Genomic DNA, 17,843 nt, shown 5'->3' on the forward strand with positions numbered 1-17,843 from the left:
GACTTTGTGGTGTTCATTTGTATAGAAATCTAAAATCAAGGTCTGCTGGTATAAAAAAGCACAAATGGACATACTGGAAGGCTGTAAAAGCTTATCGGGAAGTGGATTTCAATAAGCATATAAATTGTTTAAGACGTGTTTTGCCTCAGTGTGCTCAAACACTAGAAGATGTCGGGTTTGAAAGATGGTCAAGAGTACATCAACTTGGAGCAAGATATGGTTTCATGACGTCTAATAGTGCAGAATCAATCAACGCTCTAAGTCGTCATTCCCGGAAATTACCCATTACTATGTTAATGGAGTTTTTTCGAGCCTCTATTCAACAGTGGTACTACAAGAAAAGAAACCATGCAGGTATTATTTCTTTGAATTCGTAACTTATCATATTTATATATTTTACTAAGTATTGTTTATTTAAATTTACAGGAACATTGGAACATCGTGTTACACCATGGACTGAAAAAAATAACGAAACGTGTTGTGAAGTCAACGTCATGGAGAGTTGAACCATGTTCAAACACTTTGTTTCAAGTACTGGATAATAACTTAAATGGGCTAGTCGATCTAAATGCAAAGACGTGTAGTTGTATGAAATGGCAAACATCTGGTTATCCTTGTGGCCATGTTATAAAAGTTGCTCTTCATTTAAACCAAGATGATTCAAGCGCATACGCTATGGATTGCTACACTACAGAAGTTTATCGACAGACTTATGCCGAGATTGTCTACCCTATTCCACATCCTTCTGAGTGGGACATACCAGATGACTTACAAACAGTTTTGCCACCAGCCATGGACAGAAGGCTACCTGGCCGACCAAAAAGTCACGATCGTATACCGTCTAAGGGTGAAGAGAAGAAGAGATCGACATGTAGTCGGTGCAAGGAAAGTGGTCATACAAGGTTGACATGTGGATCACCAGTGCCATCAAAATCATCTTTTCCTCTACCAAAATATGGATCCTCATCAAAATCCAAAGCTCATATGGTGTCAAGCAAAAGGCAATCATCTTTAAAATCCCAATCACAATTGGCTTCACCTTTTGGGACTGTTAACTTAGGTGATTTTTAAATGCAAACGTTGTATTATGTGGATTTTATGTGTGAACTTTTAACATTTTCAGTTGAATTAATGACTCAGGCCAACCATTTTGACTTAACCAACTCTGTTATTCAGTTGTTATCACTTATTAGGCATGCATTTGACTATCGCAACACGGAAATTACAATCGCAACGAGAGAATCGCAATGCGAAATGAAAATCCCAACAAGAAAATCGCAATGCGGAAATGAAAATCGCAATGCGAAATGAAAATTGCAATGCGAAATGAAAATCGCAACGAGAGAATCGCAATGCGGAAATGAAAATCGCAATGCGAAATGAAAATCGCAACGAGAGAATCGCAATGTGAAATGAAAATCGCAATGCGAAATGAAAATCGCAACGAGAGAATCGCAATGCGGAAATGAAAATCGCAATGCGAAATGAAAATCGCATTGCGATTCTCTCGTTGCGATTTTCATTTCCACATTGCGATTTTCATTTCGCATTGCGATTCTCTCGTTGCGATTTTCATTTCGCATTGCGATTTTCATTTCAACATAATGCAGATTGAAATCAACAAAATCAACCATTACATTTCAATCAATTAAACAAGCACAAATAAGAATTATGTTCGCATCAATTACACAAATCAACTTTTACAAATCATCTTTTACAAATCAATTAAACAATCAAAAAATAAGCAATAATTCTTATTTCCAATCATCTACTATTGAATCAACTTTTACAAATCAATTAAACAATCAAAAAACAATCAATTAAACTATTGAATCAACTTTTGCAGCCATACATCATTTTCACTTCTGAGATTAACCTGCAGAAACCAAACATTTGCTCAAACAACACTTTCTACACATCTAAAACCTACAAACAGCAAATTATTCTATTCTAGGTACTTAACCAAACATTTTCAAACCAAAAGTCTATAAACTTACCAATTGTTTATGGACATTTTTATAACGCGGATGCAGGTAGGCAGCGTCTCGTATATATCGATTTAGCCATATAATGCCAAAACCACAAGCCTACTGCAGCTCTATCTCTATCGGTGGGAGGTAGATACTTGGTGCTTCCCGTCGTCAAACGCTCCAACGCCAAGCATACGAGAGGACCACAATCTCCTCTGGCTCCTCCCGTTTGTTGTGGCGCGGTCTCGTCTCTAATAACTGTAATATTGAGCTTCTTTGGCTTCTTGTTTCCAGAACGAGTCCAATAATTGATCGCATCCAAGAATTTAGCCAAATGAGAGCTCCATCCCTTAATAATCTCTCTTAAATCAGCCAATGATATGTAATTTATCATGCTGTCATACACTATTGTCTTAAGGGATGGGAGCTGAAGCTCGACGAGAATCCAATGTTTACGTTCCAAAACAGGGATAAACACCTGCAATCATAAGTAATAATTCATTCATTTGCGCACTTATTTCATAAAACCTTTAAACTCAATCTAAAATAAATACTAACCTTATCGACCTCCCACCATGCAGGATAAAGTTTAGCTTGTCCATTGCCCAAATCAAATGATTCATCTCGTGCATTCTTCAAGTGAACGGCGTTAAAAGACGTCGGCATAATTGTATATCGTATATTTTTATTTTTCTTAAGTTTTCTTATTATTAGAAGACGTGTCACCCACGCATCGATATGCTGTTTTACAAAAAAAGACATATATTAGTGACTTACATAAATTTAAAAAAAAATTAATCAAATTAAAATATAAGAAAAATATAAGACTTACCCCCCCATCGAAATAGCCATTGTCTTCGACCCCTAATAATACGCCCCACCAAGACCGATCAAGCAACAAATAGATATCATCGGTGAGCTTGCATATGTCAGTGAAACACCCCTGGCTCCGCTCATGTAGATAAAAATCAACTGCGGTCTTAGCCCAAAGGGTGTTATCCAGAATTGTGTCCGGTAGTTGTTTCCTCTCCTCTTCAGATACCGGTATGGTACTGGCCGGTAACTCATACGAGAGCCAACTTGAATCCATCATGTCCGGCACGTCAGAGGGTTTCTCAAGAAGCCTACATATGACGCCATGTGAATCGGGCTCTTGAATGGTGGGAGGGACCTCTTCAATGATGACAGTGGCCTCTTGAACGGTGGGAGGGGACTCTCGAGGAATGATAGGGGGGCCTCTTCAACGATAGGAGTGGACTCTTGAGGGATGACAGGCGAGTCGGGCTTCTTCTTGCGGTGTCTTCGCACTATTGGGGTGTACGGAGACTTAATAGCACGTGCACGCTGTCTGATGCGTGAACTCCGTCGTGCAAGCATAACCCGACGTAAAGCATCCACTCTATCGGGCCGCTAAATAATTAAATACAAAAATCAGTAAATAAACAGACATGATATTTAAACAGTGAAAACAAAGACAAATATGTTTCAAACTTGCATTGTATTCACCCAAGTCATTATTCTATCATAGTTCACAAAATGCATCAGATAACAAAGAAAAATATGTTTCAAACTAATACCCTGAAGTTAGTATTTGTCTTTGTTTTGTCTATTGGTTGAAGTAATGCAATCCATTCAAGTTTCAATTTGCAGAAGAAGAAATAGTTTACTTTCGCAACACGAAACTTAAAATCGCAACGCGAAATGAGAATCGCAACGAGAAACCAAAATCGCAACGCGAAACCAAAATCGCAACGCGAAATGAAAATCGCAACGACAGAATCGCAACGCGAAATGAAAATCGCAATGCGATTTTGGTTTCGCGTTGCGATTTTGTCGTTGCGATTTTGGTTTCGCGTTGCGATTCTGTCGTTGCGATTTTCATTTCGCGTTGCGATTCTCTCGTTGCGATTTTAAGTTTCGTGTTGCGAAAGTAAACTATTTCTTCTTCTGCAAATTGAAACTTGAATGGATTGCATTACTTCAACCAATAGACAAAACAAAGACAAATACTGACTTCAGGGTATTAGTTTAGCAGAATTGGCAGCAACCGAACAAATTTACTTTCAACCAAAAGACAAAACAAAGACAAATACTATTTCACAGTGTTAAAGAATACACAGTTTAGCAGAATTGGCAGCAACCGAACAAATTTACTTTCAACCAAAAGACAAAACAAAGACAAATACTATTTCACAGTGTTAAAGAATACACAGTTTAGCAGAATTGGCAGCAACCGAATAAATTTACTAAGCAATCTAAGTGAAATGGCTAATCTAAGTGAAATTACGAGTAAATTTATCATTAAGTTAAATATGGAAAATCTTAAACTTACCTCGTTGCGTAGAGTATGAACCTCATTTTGCAACGATACTATCATCTCACGTAGAGCGGCAACCTCACCACGTAAAGTTGACACCTCCACACGCCATGCACCATCGTTATCGCGTAGAGTACCGATCTCCTCACGCAAGGCATTGACCTCATCACGTAACTCATCCCGTGGAGGTGGAGAACAAGGAGATAAATGTCGTGGCCTCTTTACCGGTCGCCTATCATGAGGTGATGGTGGAGAAGAGCTCGATGATGTGACGGGATAGGTGATGGCTCTCGTTCTAGAGGTGTATAGTCGGGTCGATCGGGTGATGGCTCTGGGTGAGGTGATGGCTCTCGAATTGGAGGAAGTGGATGCTGCTCATCATCCGTGCCATCAAAAAAACTCTGACTAGCTTGCCACCAATCAGTGGCAAGCTCTTCCTCCGTGGGTGTCAGTCTTTGTAATGGAATGTTGGCCTCCTAACAATATAAAAACTCAAACAAAGTTAAACGTCTACTATTAATAACTTGTTTATATATATGAAAGTATTTGTGTTAACTTACATTATTTATTGTCGCATATGGTATTAAGTCTTCCCAATCCAACAGATTTTTCCTCTTCCAGGAAATAGCCCTGGGAATATCATTTGACGTTTTTATTGCATATGTACGCATGCTGGGGAAAGCCTCGAATATCCAAATCTACAAACAATATAATAACAAAATTAGTAATTGTTAAATAATTAATTATAATTTTAGAAACATTATATAGAAATTCTTACCTTAAAGGCCCAAACAAAGCTGACAAAGTGTATTTCGACCCATCGCCACGCAAACTTTTGCGGTCATCAAAGGCAGTAGACAACTTAGTCCAGGTAGCTTTCCATATATACGAACCCCATGGAAACAGATTCCATGCATTCAGGTCCTCTACCAATATTATTAGCTCCCGAGGAATAGGTTGTTTGGCCTCTCTGCCTAAAAAGCCGGCATACACAAGTAGTAGAACGCATACTCGGACAACATCGACGTCATCCATCCGAGTGAAACCAGCTTTCTTATTAAACAATTTCTTCAGGTCGTCGACGTGTAGGTTCGGCTTCTCCATTGACTCATCCGGAAAAACCCGGGATAACCATGATGGGCGGGCGATATGACGAGTGTACCGGCCTACATCATCGTGTTCGAATCGTAGACCAGTGATTAAGCAGAACTCCTTCCGCCCAAAACAAGTATACGCTGGTGGAAAATGAAACCATATCTCTTCCTCACCACATTGTATACTGTCGGGTAGATTTGATGTCATGGTCTGAAGCCACAAATGGGTTAAATTAGCATCTCCACCCGGATGCTGTACTCTCAGCCATGGCCCGAAGCAGGTTTCCTCAAACAATTGTCTTTGTGCAGGTGAAAGCTTTGAAGCAATTGTAGTGGCTAGGCTAACTTTATTCCTTAATGTCAATGAAGCCGAAAAAAATTTCTACAAAAACAATAAACATACCAAGTTAGATATACCAAAAACTACACTGAAGATATACCAAAAACAATAAACATAAAAAGTAGTAGTTTATTCTTGAAACTAAAATTTGCAACACTGTTTTGTCTTTTGGTTGAAATGAAAATCGCAACGAGAGAATGACTGTCGCAACGAGAGAAATGAAAATCGCAACGAGAGAATCGCAACGCGAAATGAAAATCGCAACGAGAGAATCGCAACGCGAAATAAAATCGCAATGCGATTTTGGTTTCGCGTTGCGATTCTCTCGTTGCGATTTTCATTTTTCTCGTTGCAGATAGTCATTTTCACGTTGCGATTTTCATTTATCTCGTTGCGACTCTTCTGCAAATTGAAACTTGAATGGATTGCATTACTTCAACCAAAAGACAGAACAAAGACAAAGACAAATACTAACTTGAAAATCGCAACGAGAGAATAGCAACGCGAAATGAAAATCGCAACGAGAGAATCGTAACGCGAAATGAAATCTAAGTGAAATGGTTAATCTATTATTGAAATGACCAGTAAACTTATCATCAGTTTCAATATGAAAAACCTACAATAATGCAAAAATTTCAAAATAAAAATAATTAAAAAAAACTAACCCTCGGAGGTTGATTTTCCATTTCTGAATATTGTGAGGGATTTCTGACCGTGAATGGTTGTGAGGGATTTCGCCGGAGATGGGGACGGAAATCTTCGGAGATGGGGACGGATTTCGCCGTAGAGAGTGAGAGATGGAGATGGGACTGAGTTGTGATTTTAGGTTTTAGGTTATGAGTTGCGATTACGGGATTTTGTCTTAATATTCGTTTTTGTAATTTGAAAATAAAATACGCGTAGCGATTATAATGGCGCTTTAAAAATCGCGTTGCGATTTACGGATACGCGTTGCGATTTATGTGTTCGCGTTGCGATTTTCATATTCGCGTTGCGATTCTGGAAAATCGTAATGCGAATTTGTACAATCGCATTGCGATTGTCAAGAATCGCGTTGCGATTTTGGAAACTGATTTGCGATTCTGGGGATCGCGTTGTGATTTTTATTTCGCGTTGCGATTTTGTTGGTCATTTTGGCAAATCCAAAAAAAATTGGTTAAAATCGTATATTATAAGGCATTTTTAGTCACTGAGGCGATTTTCTCGAAAAAAAATACCTCCACCAAGAAAACGTTGCCTCCAGGATGTTGATGTAATAGTTTGTTAAATAGGCGAACCATAAACATTGCTTAATATCTCGAATGGCACACATCGATCTAAGAATAGAGGAATCCGTTCTTAAGACTCAGTGTCCAGATCCTTCCACTGCCAAACTCTCCTATGACAAAAGACAAACCTTTAGCTTCGGCACGCAAGCTTACATTATTCAAATATAAAATCGTGGAAACAATTTTAAAATGCATATGTATTCAGGGCTGATATTACGCTAATAAATACGTAATAACCCAGACAAGCATCATGATTCTTACAAGAAAAAAAAAAGAAAGAAAGTGGGAATTGGCGTGTAGGGCTGTAAATGAGACGAGATAGATTGTGAGTTATTTGTTATTGACTCTATCAAGGCTCGATAAATACTTGGATCGAATGGATTCAACTCGAGTTCTTAACGAGCTGAAACGAGCTACTCGATATTCGACTCAAAAAACTAGTGAGCAGCTCGAAAATATAATATATTAAGATTTTATTTTTTTTAAAAAAATTAATAATAATATTAATATTTATGTATTGATTTTTTTAAAAAATACAGTAAGATTTTATGTATTTAAGGTTTATGTTCGAATTTGAGTTTGAGGATTCAATCAAGTTAAGTTTAAGATTTTTTTTTTCATTCCGAGCCTTTTCAAGCTGTTCACGAGCTTCAGTTCAAAATTTCGAGTTCGAGTCGAACTTAAAAATTTTAAGCTCGCTAGTTTTCGAGTCGAGTCGAACTCTTCTACTCAGAGGAAACGGGAGCTAGGTGTCCATCTCTAAGCACATGACTGCTGTTATTTTCCCCTTTTCATTTAGTTGTGGACCCCTAGTAATGGTGTAGACAATACGACAAACAAGTGTCACTTGTGACTCAACCTACTCTCATCCCGATTATTATTAAATAAATAATAGATATTTGTTTTGTAGGTCCCCTTCCCCCTTTACTCAGTCTCATCCTTATCCATCTCTCTCCTTCATATGTCCACTCTTCAATCTTCTACTGCCACTATTCAACTACCTTTGATTTTAACCTAATTAATAACTTTTACATACTTGTATAATATTTGGAAATAGCAATTACTCATCTTCATTGGGGAGAGAGAGAGAGAGAGAGAGATTTTCAGCTAAAGCTTCCCCTATATAATATGACCAAATATATCCCACCCATCAATAACATCTCCAAGAATAGCAAAAAGGGAAGAAAATGGTTCTGCTTGATAAAATGTGGGACGATGTTCTTGCTGGGCCTCAACCCGAGCGTGGTCTCGGCAAGCTTCGGAAGATCACCACCCAGCCTTTGTCCATCAAAGGTAAAATGATCCATCCTAATAATCAACGTGCATGGATTTGATTAGTTCGAGTGAGTACTTTGAGCAACTTACAGAGAGGGTTGATATATATGTTTTGGTTAGATGACGGAGAAGGGAAAAGGTTCCGGAGGTCTTTGTCGATGCCAATGAGTCCAGGGGCACCGCCGACACCGGTGACACCCACGACTCCGACGCCGCGCAAGGAGAACGTGTGGAGGAGCGTCTTCCATCCCTGGAGCAACCTCGCTACTAAAAGTATTGGCGCTGATATGTTCCACAGGCCACAACCTAACTCTCCTACTGTCTATGACTGGTACGTAGGACGTACCTCCTAGCACTTGACATGTTGGGATTTGGGGCTGGGTGTTCCACTATCCCATCTATTTGGTTGCTCAGATAAACGAATTCAAAATAATCATGGCAAGGCTGACATTAACTGGATAGTTACTTCTGTTTCTCTATATAATATATATAATACAATGAAATTAAATTTTAAAACAGAATCCTCAATGAATTACCTATGTTTGTTCTTCTGTTTTCTGTAACGTTTTCTCAGCAACCAAACGGAGGCTCAGAGGGGGAGAATGAAGGAAAACTTGGTTATTTGTTTGGTAGCTGCGTGGAAATAATTCCTTTTGATCAGTATACACACTTGTATATGGTATAACACTAGTTGTTTCTTATTCTTAATTACTTTTAATGAGCAAAAAAGAAAAACTAAGATTACTGGCTTTAAATAAATAATATCAGATATTTTAAAAGGGAAAAATGTATAAAACTTTAAATCAATTTCATGAGGATTCTGAATCAAAGGGGCTGAATCTGATTTCTGGGTATCAAAACTAAGTGTACTAAGATGAAAGTACTCGGTTTGCATACGATTAACAGGCTTTATAGTGGGGAGACCAGGAGCAAGCATCGCTGAGTAGGTGGCGTCTCATGGGCGGGCGGGAAGCTAGCAGCCTCGGAGAAGGCTGAACCAGGGTTGCATGTAAATAGTGTATTTTCTTTTTAATTTCAATATGCTAAAGGTGTCCGTTTTAATGCTAGTTTGATCTTGTCTCGTGTTACTGTAGTAGGTTTTTTAAGAGCGATGACCAAGGCTGCGCTAGCCCACGGTGGTTAACGGATGTTTTGTCATTCAACATCCGACCTTGAGCGGCAGTCCGGCAGCTGTATTACTTAAATAAACAAATAAATGTAATGGGGGTGTTGTAATGGTGTGCGGGAGTACAGCTAATTTAGCTTAATCAAAGCTTGAAGTTGATTAAATTTAGGGTAAAGTATAGTAATGGTCACTGAATTTTTTTAATTTTTGCATTTAAGTCCCTAAAGTTTTAAAATTTGTAATAGAGTTTCTAAACATTTAGTTTATTTATAATATGGTCCTCAACAGTTACATTGGGGATTATATTGTAAATGGATTAAATGTTGGGGATCATATTGTAAATGGATTAAAAGTTAGGGGATTGTATTGTAAATTTTAAAAGTTAAGGATCTAAATGAAAGTTTTAAAAAAATTTAATGGTCGTTATTATATCTTTTTATTTATTATTTGATCTGAGTTTGAGAAAGTTTTATTTATCTTAAAATATTATTCAATTTTTGAGATAAATTAACACCCAGCCTTTAATCGATTAAATATATGAAGAGAGTAATACAAGTATTTTTCACTATAAATCTAATATCAACCTTAAAAAAAAATCCACCTGCTTTAAATTTGATTTTAAAAAAAATCCAATTCTATAAAATCATATTAAAATTCATTGAGTTTATAGATTAAATGCTCATTCATATGTATAACAATTTTATTAAAATGTCAAATATTACTTTAAAATATTAATATTTTAAAATCATCTGTACAAATGAAAAACTTAATTTAGAGTTAATAATGTAAATGAAAAAATTCATAACATTTTTAAACCTTGAATGTTAAATTAATAAAATATAAATCTTATTTTTTTAATATAAGGGTAAAGTAAAGTAATGATCACTGAATTTTTTTAAAGTTTTCATTTAGGTCTTCTAATTTTTAAAACTTGCAATATGATACTATAACATTTAATTCGTTTGTAATATGGTCCTTTAAAAGTTACGTTGGGGAACATATTGTAAATAGAATAAATTTTGGGAGATCATATTGTAAATAGATTAAATGTTGGGGGATTTCATTGTAAGTTTTAAAAGTTAGGGGATTTAAATGAATGTTTTAGAAAAGTTTAGTGACCATTACTATATTTTACCCTTAAAATTATTTTGGGTTCATCGTCCATCTATTACATTATTGAGGTGAGAGAAAAGAAAAGGGTCTCGCTTTCATGGTACTATTGTTGGACCCACCTTTGATAAATAAAGAGGGGTGATGAAAATGGTGTGGTGGGCACCAACTCGTTACCAATTGAAATGACAAACTCTGGAAAATTACAGATGCACAACATCAAGCTGATTTCAAGAATAATAAGATCCGGGGCTTAGCATTTTTCATGTAGCATTAAGAATAGCATTATGGTCATTACACCATAAAGTTTTAGGGATGGGTATGGATTGTCTTCCGGCCAATTTTACAAAATATATGTATATATATCTTACGCTTGAAATTTGATAAGTGAATTTTGATTGGATCTAAGTTTTATGTGTTTCTTCTAGATTTATTTTCCAGATAAAATTTAAATTCGACTAGATCCGAATTAAAAAATATATTTATAAAAAATTATTAATTCTTTTTAATGAAATAGAGAATTAATTGAATAAATAATAATATAGAGATATGTATTATCACATTTATCCTTAAATATATAAGATATAATTAAATTATTTTTTTAATTGAGTAGGGTATTTTTTTACTCTAAATTTGAATGAACTCTTCCTCTAAAAATTTGATTTGAAATCAATTTTTTAACTTTTTCCAATAAGATTAGGTCGAGTCAAAATTCGTCGAACTCACATCTCATATCCATTCTTATTATCAAGGCCTATTTCGGAAATATTAAAATTTTAATTTAGTGACTAAAAAATATTTTTAAATCAGGATAAATATTATTATTCTTGTGTGATACGATTTGATCATGAAGACTTGAGATTTCAACGTTTTAATTAGCAATTTGTAATGATTTGTACGTAAGACCTAACATGAATACTTAATATTTCAATACCTTAATTAACAATTTTTTACTAGCCGAAAATTAACAAAACCCTATTTTCATATGTAATAGGGTCTCTACCTCCCCCTTATCCCATTGCATATGGGAATAGGATTTTATTGTTGTTTAGATGATTAATATTAGAGCTTGGTAAGATTTATAACTGTGTGGTATTATTATAATAATTTAATCTAAAATAAAATAAAATCATTATAACAAGTCATGAATTATATACTATATCATTATATGTTTGATATCTTAAAAAAACAAATTCAAATATATCCGACAATTATAAAAATTAAAAAACAAATAACTTTCACTTTTTTACCTAATGCCAGTTTTTATCTTTAAACTTCTAAAAAAAGTTATTTTAACCTTTAAACTGTTTTCACCATTTATAATTTATATATTTTTATTTTTATTATATTAAATAATCGAAGAAATAATAAATTTATTAATTTATCATTAACCGTTTTATCTTTTCATATACTCTATTTATATTTTTAATAATTTTATAAAGTTTACAATTTTCTGATAATTCAAATATATTTTTGCATTTTTATATTTTTATCATTTAAATATTTTATTATTAAATAACATGTTTTTTTACATAAAAAACAAAATCATTAATATCAATATTTGGAAAAAAATAATTATTTTTTTGATTAATTTGAGATAATTACATTATAGTATATGTTCAAAAATAACAGTCAACTATTTAACATTGAACAGTCACATCGTTGCCATTCTTTATGATTGAATTTGAAACCTCAAAGAAAAACAACAATTCTTTTATCATTAAAGTAATTTAGTTTATACAAATAATAATTAAAATGTACATAAAAAACCTATAATTTCAAACATGTTCACCCAAATAACTAATAATGTGTCTGATTCTCAAAGAAGGTCACAAATAAGCTTAATCGTCTACTATGACGTGTGTTTGAAAAATCAATTAATAATCAAATCAGTGTGTGACATATTTGTATAATAATCAAATTTTACCCTCTATTCAATTTAATTAATTTATAACACGTACATAACAATAAAAATACAATTTTTTCAAATATGATTATAATTCTCATCGTTCATTTTTCTTCTTACTCTTATTTTGATAATTAAAGAATAAAAATGTTAATTTATTCATTAATTTTTTTTATTTTAGTCAGTTAGATGTTAAATCATAAATGAAAAGCTAACATGTTATGTGTGTTGATGTGGACTATTTTTTATTAATATAGAATTCATGTGTCATTCATAGGTCTGTAAATGAATCGAACGCACATGAATGGAGGTATGTTCATGTTCGTATATTTAATAAATAAATGAACATAAACGAACACGAACATAAACGAACAAAATTTTTTTTGTTCATGTTCGTTCATTAAGGAATATAACTTGTTCATGTTCGTTCATTTAAATGATAAATGAACATAAACGAACACATAAACGAACATAAACGAACAACACAAACACAAAAAATAAACTTATTCGAACACAACAAATGAATTTTAAAAATGTAAACAACAAGAATAATAAACAACAAAAATAACAACTTAAAATTCATTAATATAACCTACAACTTTAGAGTTAATTTGTTCGAATACGACAGAACCATACATACATCATAAATAAGTTATATGAACATAATAAAGTCTTAAAGTTAATTATTCAACCAAACAACTTCAATAATCTTCGTAACATATTCAACTTGCATTCATGATCAGTTGTTAATTCATCATCCATCCTGATCATAATCAAACAAATAAATTATATTAAAGTAAAGGAGTTATAACAAAAGATGAAAAGTATACTAAATTAACGAAGTTATACCAATTTATTCATCCTCGTTTTCAAGGAAGCTCAACATGTATGATATCTTCGTTTTGCTACAACAAATCAAAAAACCAAAAATATATTAGTCATTGTAGAACCAAATCCAATAAAATTTAAAACATAAAAATACCTTGTTTTTATTTTTCTCTAACCCATAGTATTGACGTACCAATCAGCTCCACAAAAAAACATATATACCATCTTAGTTCCTAAAGATGATCGATGCAGATCAATAACCCTCCCACCACCACTGAAAGCAGATTCAGAAGCAACAATAGTGACCAGAATTGCCAATATATCAGTAGCCATTTTTGACAAAATGCTAAATTTAAGATTGTTCTCCTTCCACCATCCCAAGGCATCAAAATATACACCAGGCTCACCAATTAAAACTCTTTCCTCCAAATAAGTGTCCAATTCTAACTTGACAAATATAAAAGTATCGACATTTCTAATATGTTGGTCATATTTAGTTGTGCCAGTTTTAATACCTTTACCAAACCGACTGAATAAGGAGCTAACACTACTCTTAGAAGTACCACCAATACTAACACCTTGACTCCCATCATTTCCAGTAGATGAAACAACATTTTCTGCTTTATGAGCCTCAACATATTCTTGGTACAACTCATATAAAATACATCGAACTATTTGCATTTCTCTCGGAGCTTCATGTGAATAAATAGTATTGTAAGAAAACTCAAACAATTTCATTTTACCTGATAGAGAGAATGGCATCAATATAACTCAAATAATTTCATTAAAATAAAATTCAAACAACTTAAATTTATACATGGGATCTAAAATGGCACCAATTGAAATTAACAAGTTACAAGTACCCCAATACTTGTCAAATTTTTTATTCATCTTCATAGCCATAGCTACCATGTAATCACTTCCTCCTAAAACTAATACATCCAATGCTTCTTTTATCCCAAACAATTCGCTAAGAAATAAATTAGATGTAGGATATTCGAAACCTATAATATTAAAAAAAATAATTAGTAGTAAATTCTTTGTATTAAAAATTAATAAAAAGGAATCAAGTTATACCTGAAATGATTTTTGTAGCTTCATTGAAAAGTCCCAATATGAGAAAACCTCTTCAACTTTTTTCCAGTCTCATCGCTCAGTAAGTAGTGTATGTAGACTCTCGATCGCATAATTCACAACACTTCTTTGAACTCTAAAGCAGTAGATAACAGCATGTGTAGCAGTAGATAACATACATGTTTCACACTCTCACGAACATTATGAATTATATCTTCATTTCTCCAAGACCATCATGAACTAACAAATTAAGAATATGTCACAACATTGCACATGAAATATTTTCCACCAACATCAAGTTTCTTTTGAAGATTCAAAATTTCCATCAATTTTCTAGCCACCACATCATTAGTCTTAGCATTGTCCACTGTCAAAGTCACCACCTTTGTCTCAATGTTCCACTCCTTTAGACACTTAAAAAGTGAATCATAATATACATACTCCGAATACGATGGAGGCACATCAACAAACTTAAATGCGTTTGTGAAACTTGAAATCATAATCTACAAATGGCATGTACTACCATGTAATGGATGTTTTGATTCGATGTCCACATATCTATAGTGATGCTCACACGCTTGACAGAATGCTCAATTTTTGAACTCACTCCTTTAGACACTTAAAAGTGAATCATAGATACATACTCCTGAATACGATGGAGGCACATCAACAAAACTTAATATGCGTTTGTGAAACTTGAAATCAGAATCTACAAATGGCATGTAACTACCATGTAATGGATGTTTTGATTCGATGTCCACATATATGTAGTGATGCTCACACGCTTGACAGAATGCATCAATTTTTGAACTCTTTTCTTTCCAATCTCATAACTGGAAATACAATCTTGTTTAACAGAAGCACGTGAGATCTTGTTAAATCCTGGATTTGCTTCTTTCATTACCACATTAAACAGTTCATACTCTGTAAAATTAAAAGGTAATTCATGAACCATGATCATGTGGGAATAACCTCTCTCATCTTTGCATTGTCAAACTTCCAATTTCGAACCATAGATGAAGAATCTGATTTGCCATACTGCACTTTTAAAACTTAATTGGCCTCTGTTAACCACTTTCAACTTGGACAATCACCAATATGCCTATGCAACGGTGTGGTGGTTCCAATTTCATTTTCTTAATCTTTTCTCCACAATGGCTACATTCACACAAGTCAGTTTCATAATGCAACTTTACCATCCAGAAATATTCCCAAACTCCTGAAGTCTTCTTTCTCTTCCTTCTAGTGAATGGAGTTGGTTCTTCATTGTTGGTTGCATCAACGTGTTCTATACTAGCTAGCTGTTGCATACTTCTCCGTTATCAGCTGTAATAAAAACAACATCTGGATTTTGTGTACTTTCCATGGTTGGAGTGTCGGTACTTGATTCAAATTTAGTTGATTCAAGTGGCGAATCAGACATCTGTGGTACAACAATGAGTAAATGTTAGCATTAGCAAATAAAAAGAATTTTCAGTATGACCTTAACTAATTTAGCTTCAAAACTATAATTGTTGGGTACCAAAGCTGAAAAGTTTTCAGTGAACAAACTAAACAGAGTACATACAATTAAGACAAACCAAAACTTGCAACAAAACGTAAAATAACATTTAACAGTGGTAAATAACATAAGAGTTGATTAGCAGTGATGAAATGTTTGAAGATATCCGATATTTCGATCGATATTTTAAAGATATTAAATGATTCACACGACTTTAATTTAACTCTATAACATTTATCTTAGTGGTCCATGATTACATATGAACAATCATTTTCCATTACGTTATTCTAATAAATTCGCCGGCTAAAAGTTTTGTGACATCAATGTCAGACTTTAGTGAGATTTGTTAATAATGGTCCTTTCTGTTGGTAGAGTAGAAAATTTAACATCATGAAGAATTCAAATGGTACAAATTGGACTATAAGGCAATAACATAGATCCGAAATCCCTCCGATGCTACATATCATAAATGATATTGCTAAACCACCATTCAAATTTTAACGTACCTAAAGTCTACTCCACAACTAAAGGTCACACAGAACTATGAAAACAAAAGTTCATGTCAAAGTGTATTTTACTACTTAATGGGTTCTTCCTGGAAAACCCATTACTTCCGCTATTACACTATTTTTCAGAAATTGCATAGAAACCTTTGTTTGTTTTTTTTGGCAATTCTATATTTTTCTCTTTACTGATGCTCATACTTCCGATTGTTACCTTTATCTTCCATATTTCTAGAAAGAAGTGTGATGTTTTCTTAAGTGTTAGATGTGAAGATACCCGCATAACTTTACATATCAACTATTAAGACAAATAAAACAGAGAAAAAGATGAAAACATATTTGTAAAACTTCAGATTGCACTATAATATAACTTGTTTTGAAACTTTCACCGATCGTCTCCACTCTCCAATGAACACTAAGGTTTGAGAAAAAAAGGGAGAAATGAATATAGGTGCGAGGTGCCTCACGGGTTAACATATTGGATTTAATCTCCAAATAAAATTGGGTTAGTTTGTTTGTCATCAGAATATCAGATTAGTTAATATTTTTAAGATACTTACAAATTGGTCACCAAAATTGATTTAAGAAGATTGAATTAAACATAAATGAATGAACATAAACGAACATAACCGAACATTCACGAACGTAAATGAACGAACGAGACCTATGTTCGTGTTCGTTCATTAATTAAACGAACACAAAATCTTGTTCATGTTCGTTCATTTAATAAATAAACGAACTTCTCGCCGCACGGTTCATGAACAGTTCGCTGAACATTCAGTTCATTTACAGGCCTAGTCATTCATATCATTTTTTTCTTCTCTCTCTCTCTCTTTCTTTCTCTTTTTATTTTATTTTATCTTCTTTCTCTAAAAATAAAAATTTTACAGTTTCATCCATGTGTTCCGTCGATACTTTAATTATCATTCTTTGACATCTCGACCACTTAAGATATGGGTAAACTCACCTCATTGTCTCCTACCACTCTATTAGTTTATATTTTACGTAAATCACTTTAAAAATCATAAAACTAACCATCAACCCTTAATTAACAATATCCACCATGATCTATAATCTTTATAATTCGAGCAAAGTGAAATCAAGACATACAAATTGCTTCATCCTTCTCCACTTTCTTGCTGTTAGGATTTGGAAGTAGCTGCTTCATCATGAAAAAAAAATTTATTTCATAAAAAATAAAATCATTTCATAGTTTTTAAAAATTTTACTCGTATGAATGATCGAAATAGGATTTAATTGGAAGTTTAATAAGTAAATTGAATTTTTTAAAATATTAGTGACTAAAATAGGAATGGTAAGAAAGTTTAGTGATGATAAATGTAATTTACCATTGAACATTCAAAGAGCTGAAATATTCCAAACCCGTCTCCACGTGGCGAACATGTAGGAGTTTCAGACTTTAGGTAGTCTCCGCGGCAGCTTGCCTGGTAAATCCTCTGTCTGAACCGTTGAGTCAAACGTCATATCTTTCCAACACCACTTGCTAACTCTTTTTTCTCAGATACCGGAA

At 33.8% G+C, this 17,843-nt stretch overlaps 1 protein-coding gene and 1 long non-coding RNA gene across 4 annotated transcripts; both read left to right on the plus strand.

Moving 5' to 3' along the window:
• The first annotated feature begins 474 nt into the window (after positions 1 to 474).
• On the plus strand, positions 475 to 9,504 carry LOC120194862. Its single transcript, XR_005523012.1, has 3 exons — positions 475 to 485; positions 7,735 to 7,738; positions 9,385 to 9,504. It is a non-coding gene; the product is annotated as an uncharacterized LOC120194862 (long non-coding RNA).
• LOC120194861 (auxin-repressed 12.5 kDa protein-like) lies at positions 8,122 to 9,504 on the plus strand. Of its 3 annotated transcripts, none has more exons than XR_005523011.1 (4): positions 8,122 to 8,282; positions 8,385 to 8,595; positions 9,171 to 9,273; positions 9,359 to 9,504. XR_005523011.1 is itself a non-coding variant. In XM_039197037.1 (4 exons), the coding sequence occupies exons 1-3, from the start codon at positions 8,177 to 8,179 to the stop codon at positions 8,909 to 8,911; spliced, it is 390 nt and encodes a 129-aa protein (XP_039052968.1). In that variant the 5' UTR covers positions 8,122 to 8,176; the 3' UTR covers positions 8,912 to 8,943; positions 9,171 to 9,504. The 3 variants fall into 3 exon arrangements, 2 of the variants coding, with proteins under 2 accessions (XP_039052968.1, XP_039052969.1); XM_039197037.1 differs by adding an exon at positions 8,839 to 8,943 and having other exon boundaries at positions 9,171 to 9,504; XM_039197038.1 differs by having other exon boundaries at positions 9,171 to 9,504.
• Positions 9,505 to 17,843: the final 8,339 nt, after the last annotated feature.

The sequence above is a fragment of the Hibiscus syriacus genome, unplaced genomic scaffold, assembly GCF_006381635.1.
Source record: "Hibiscus syriacus cultivar Baekdansim isolate YM2019G1 unplaced genomic scaffold, ASM638163v2 tig00117002_pilon, whole genome shotgun sequence".
Taxonomy (NCBI): domain Eukaryota; kingdom Viridiplantae; phylum Streptophyta; class Magnoliopsida; order Malvales; family Malvaceae; genus Hibiscus; species Hibiscus syriacus.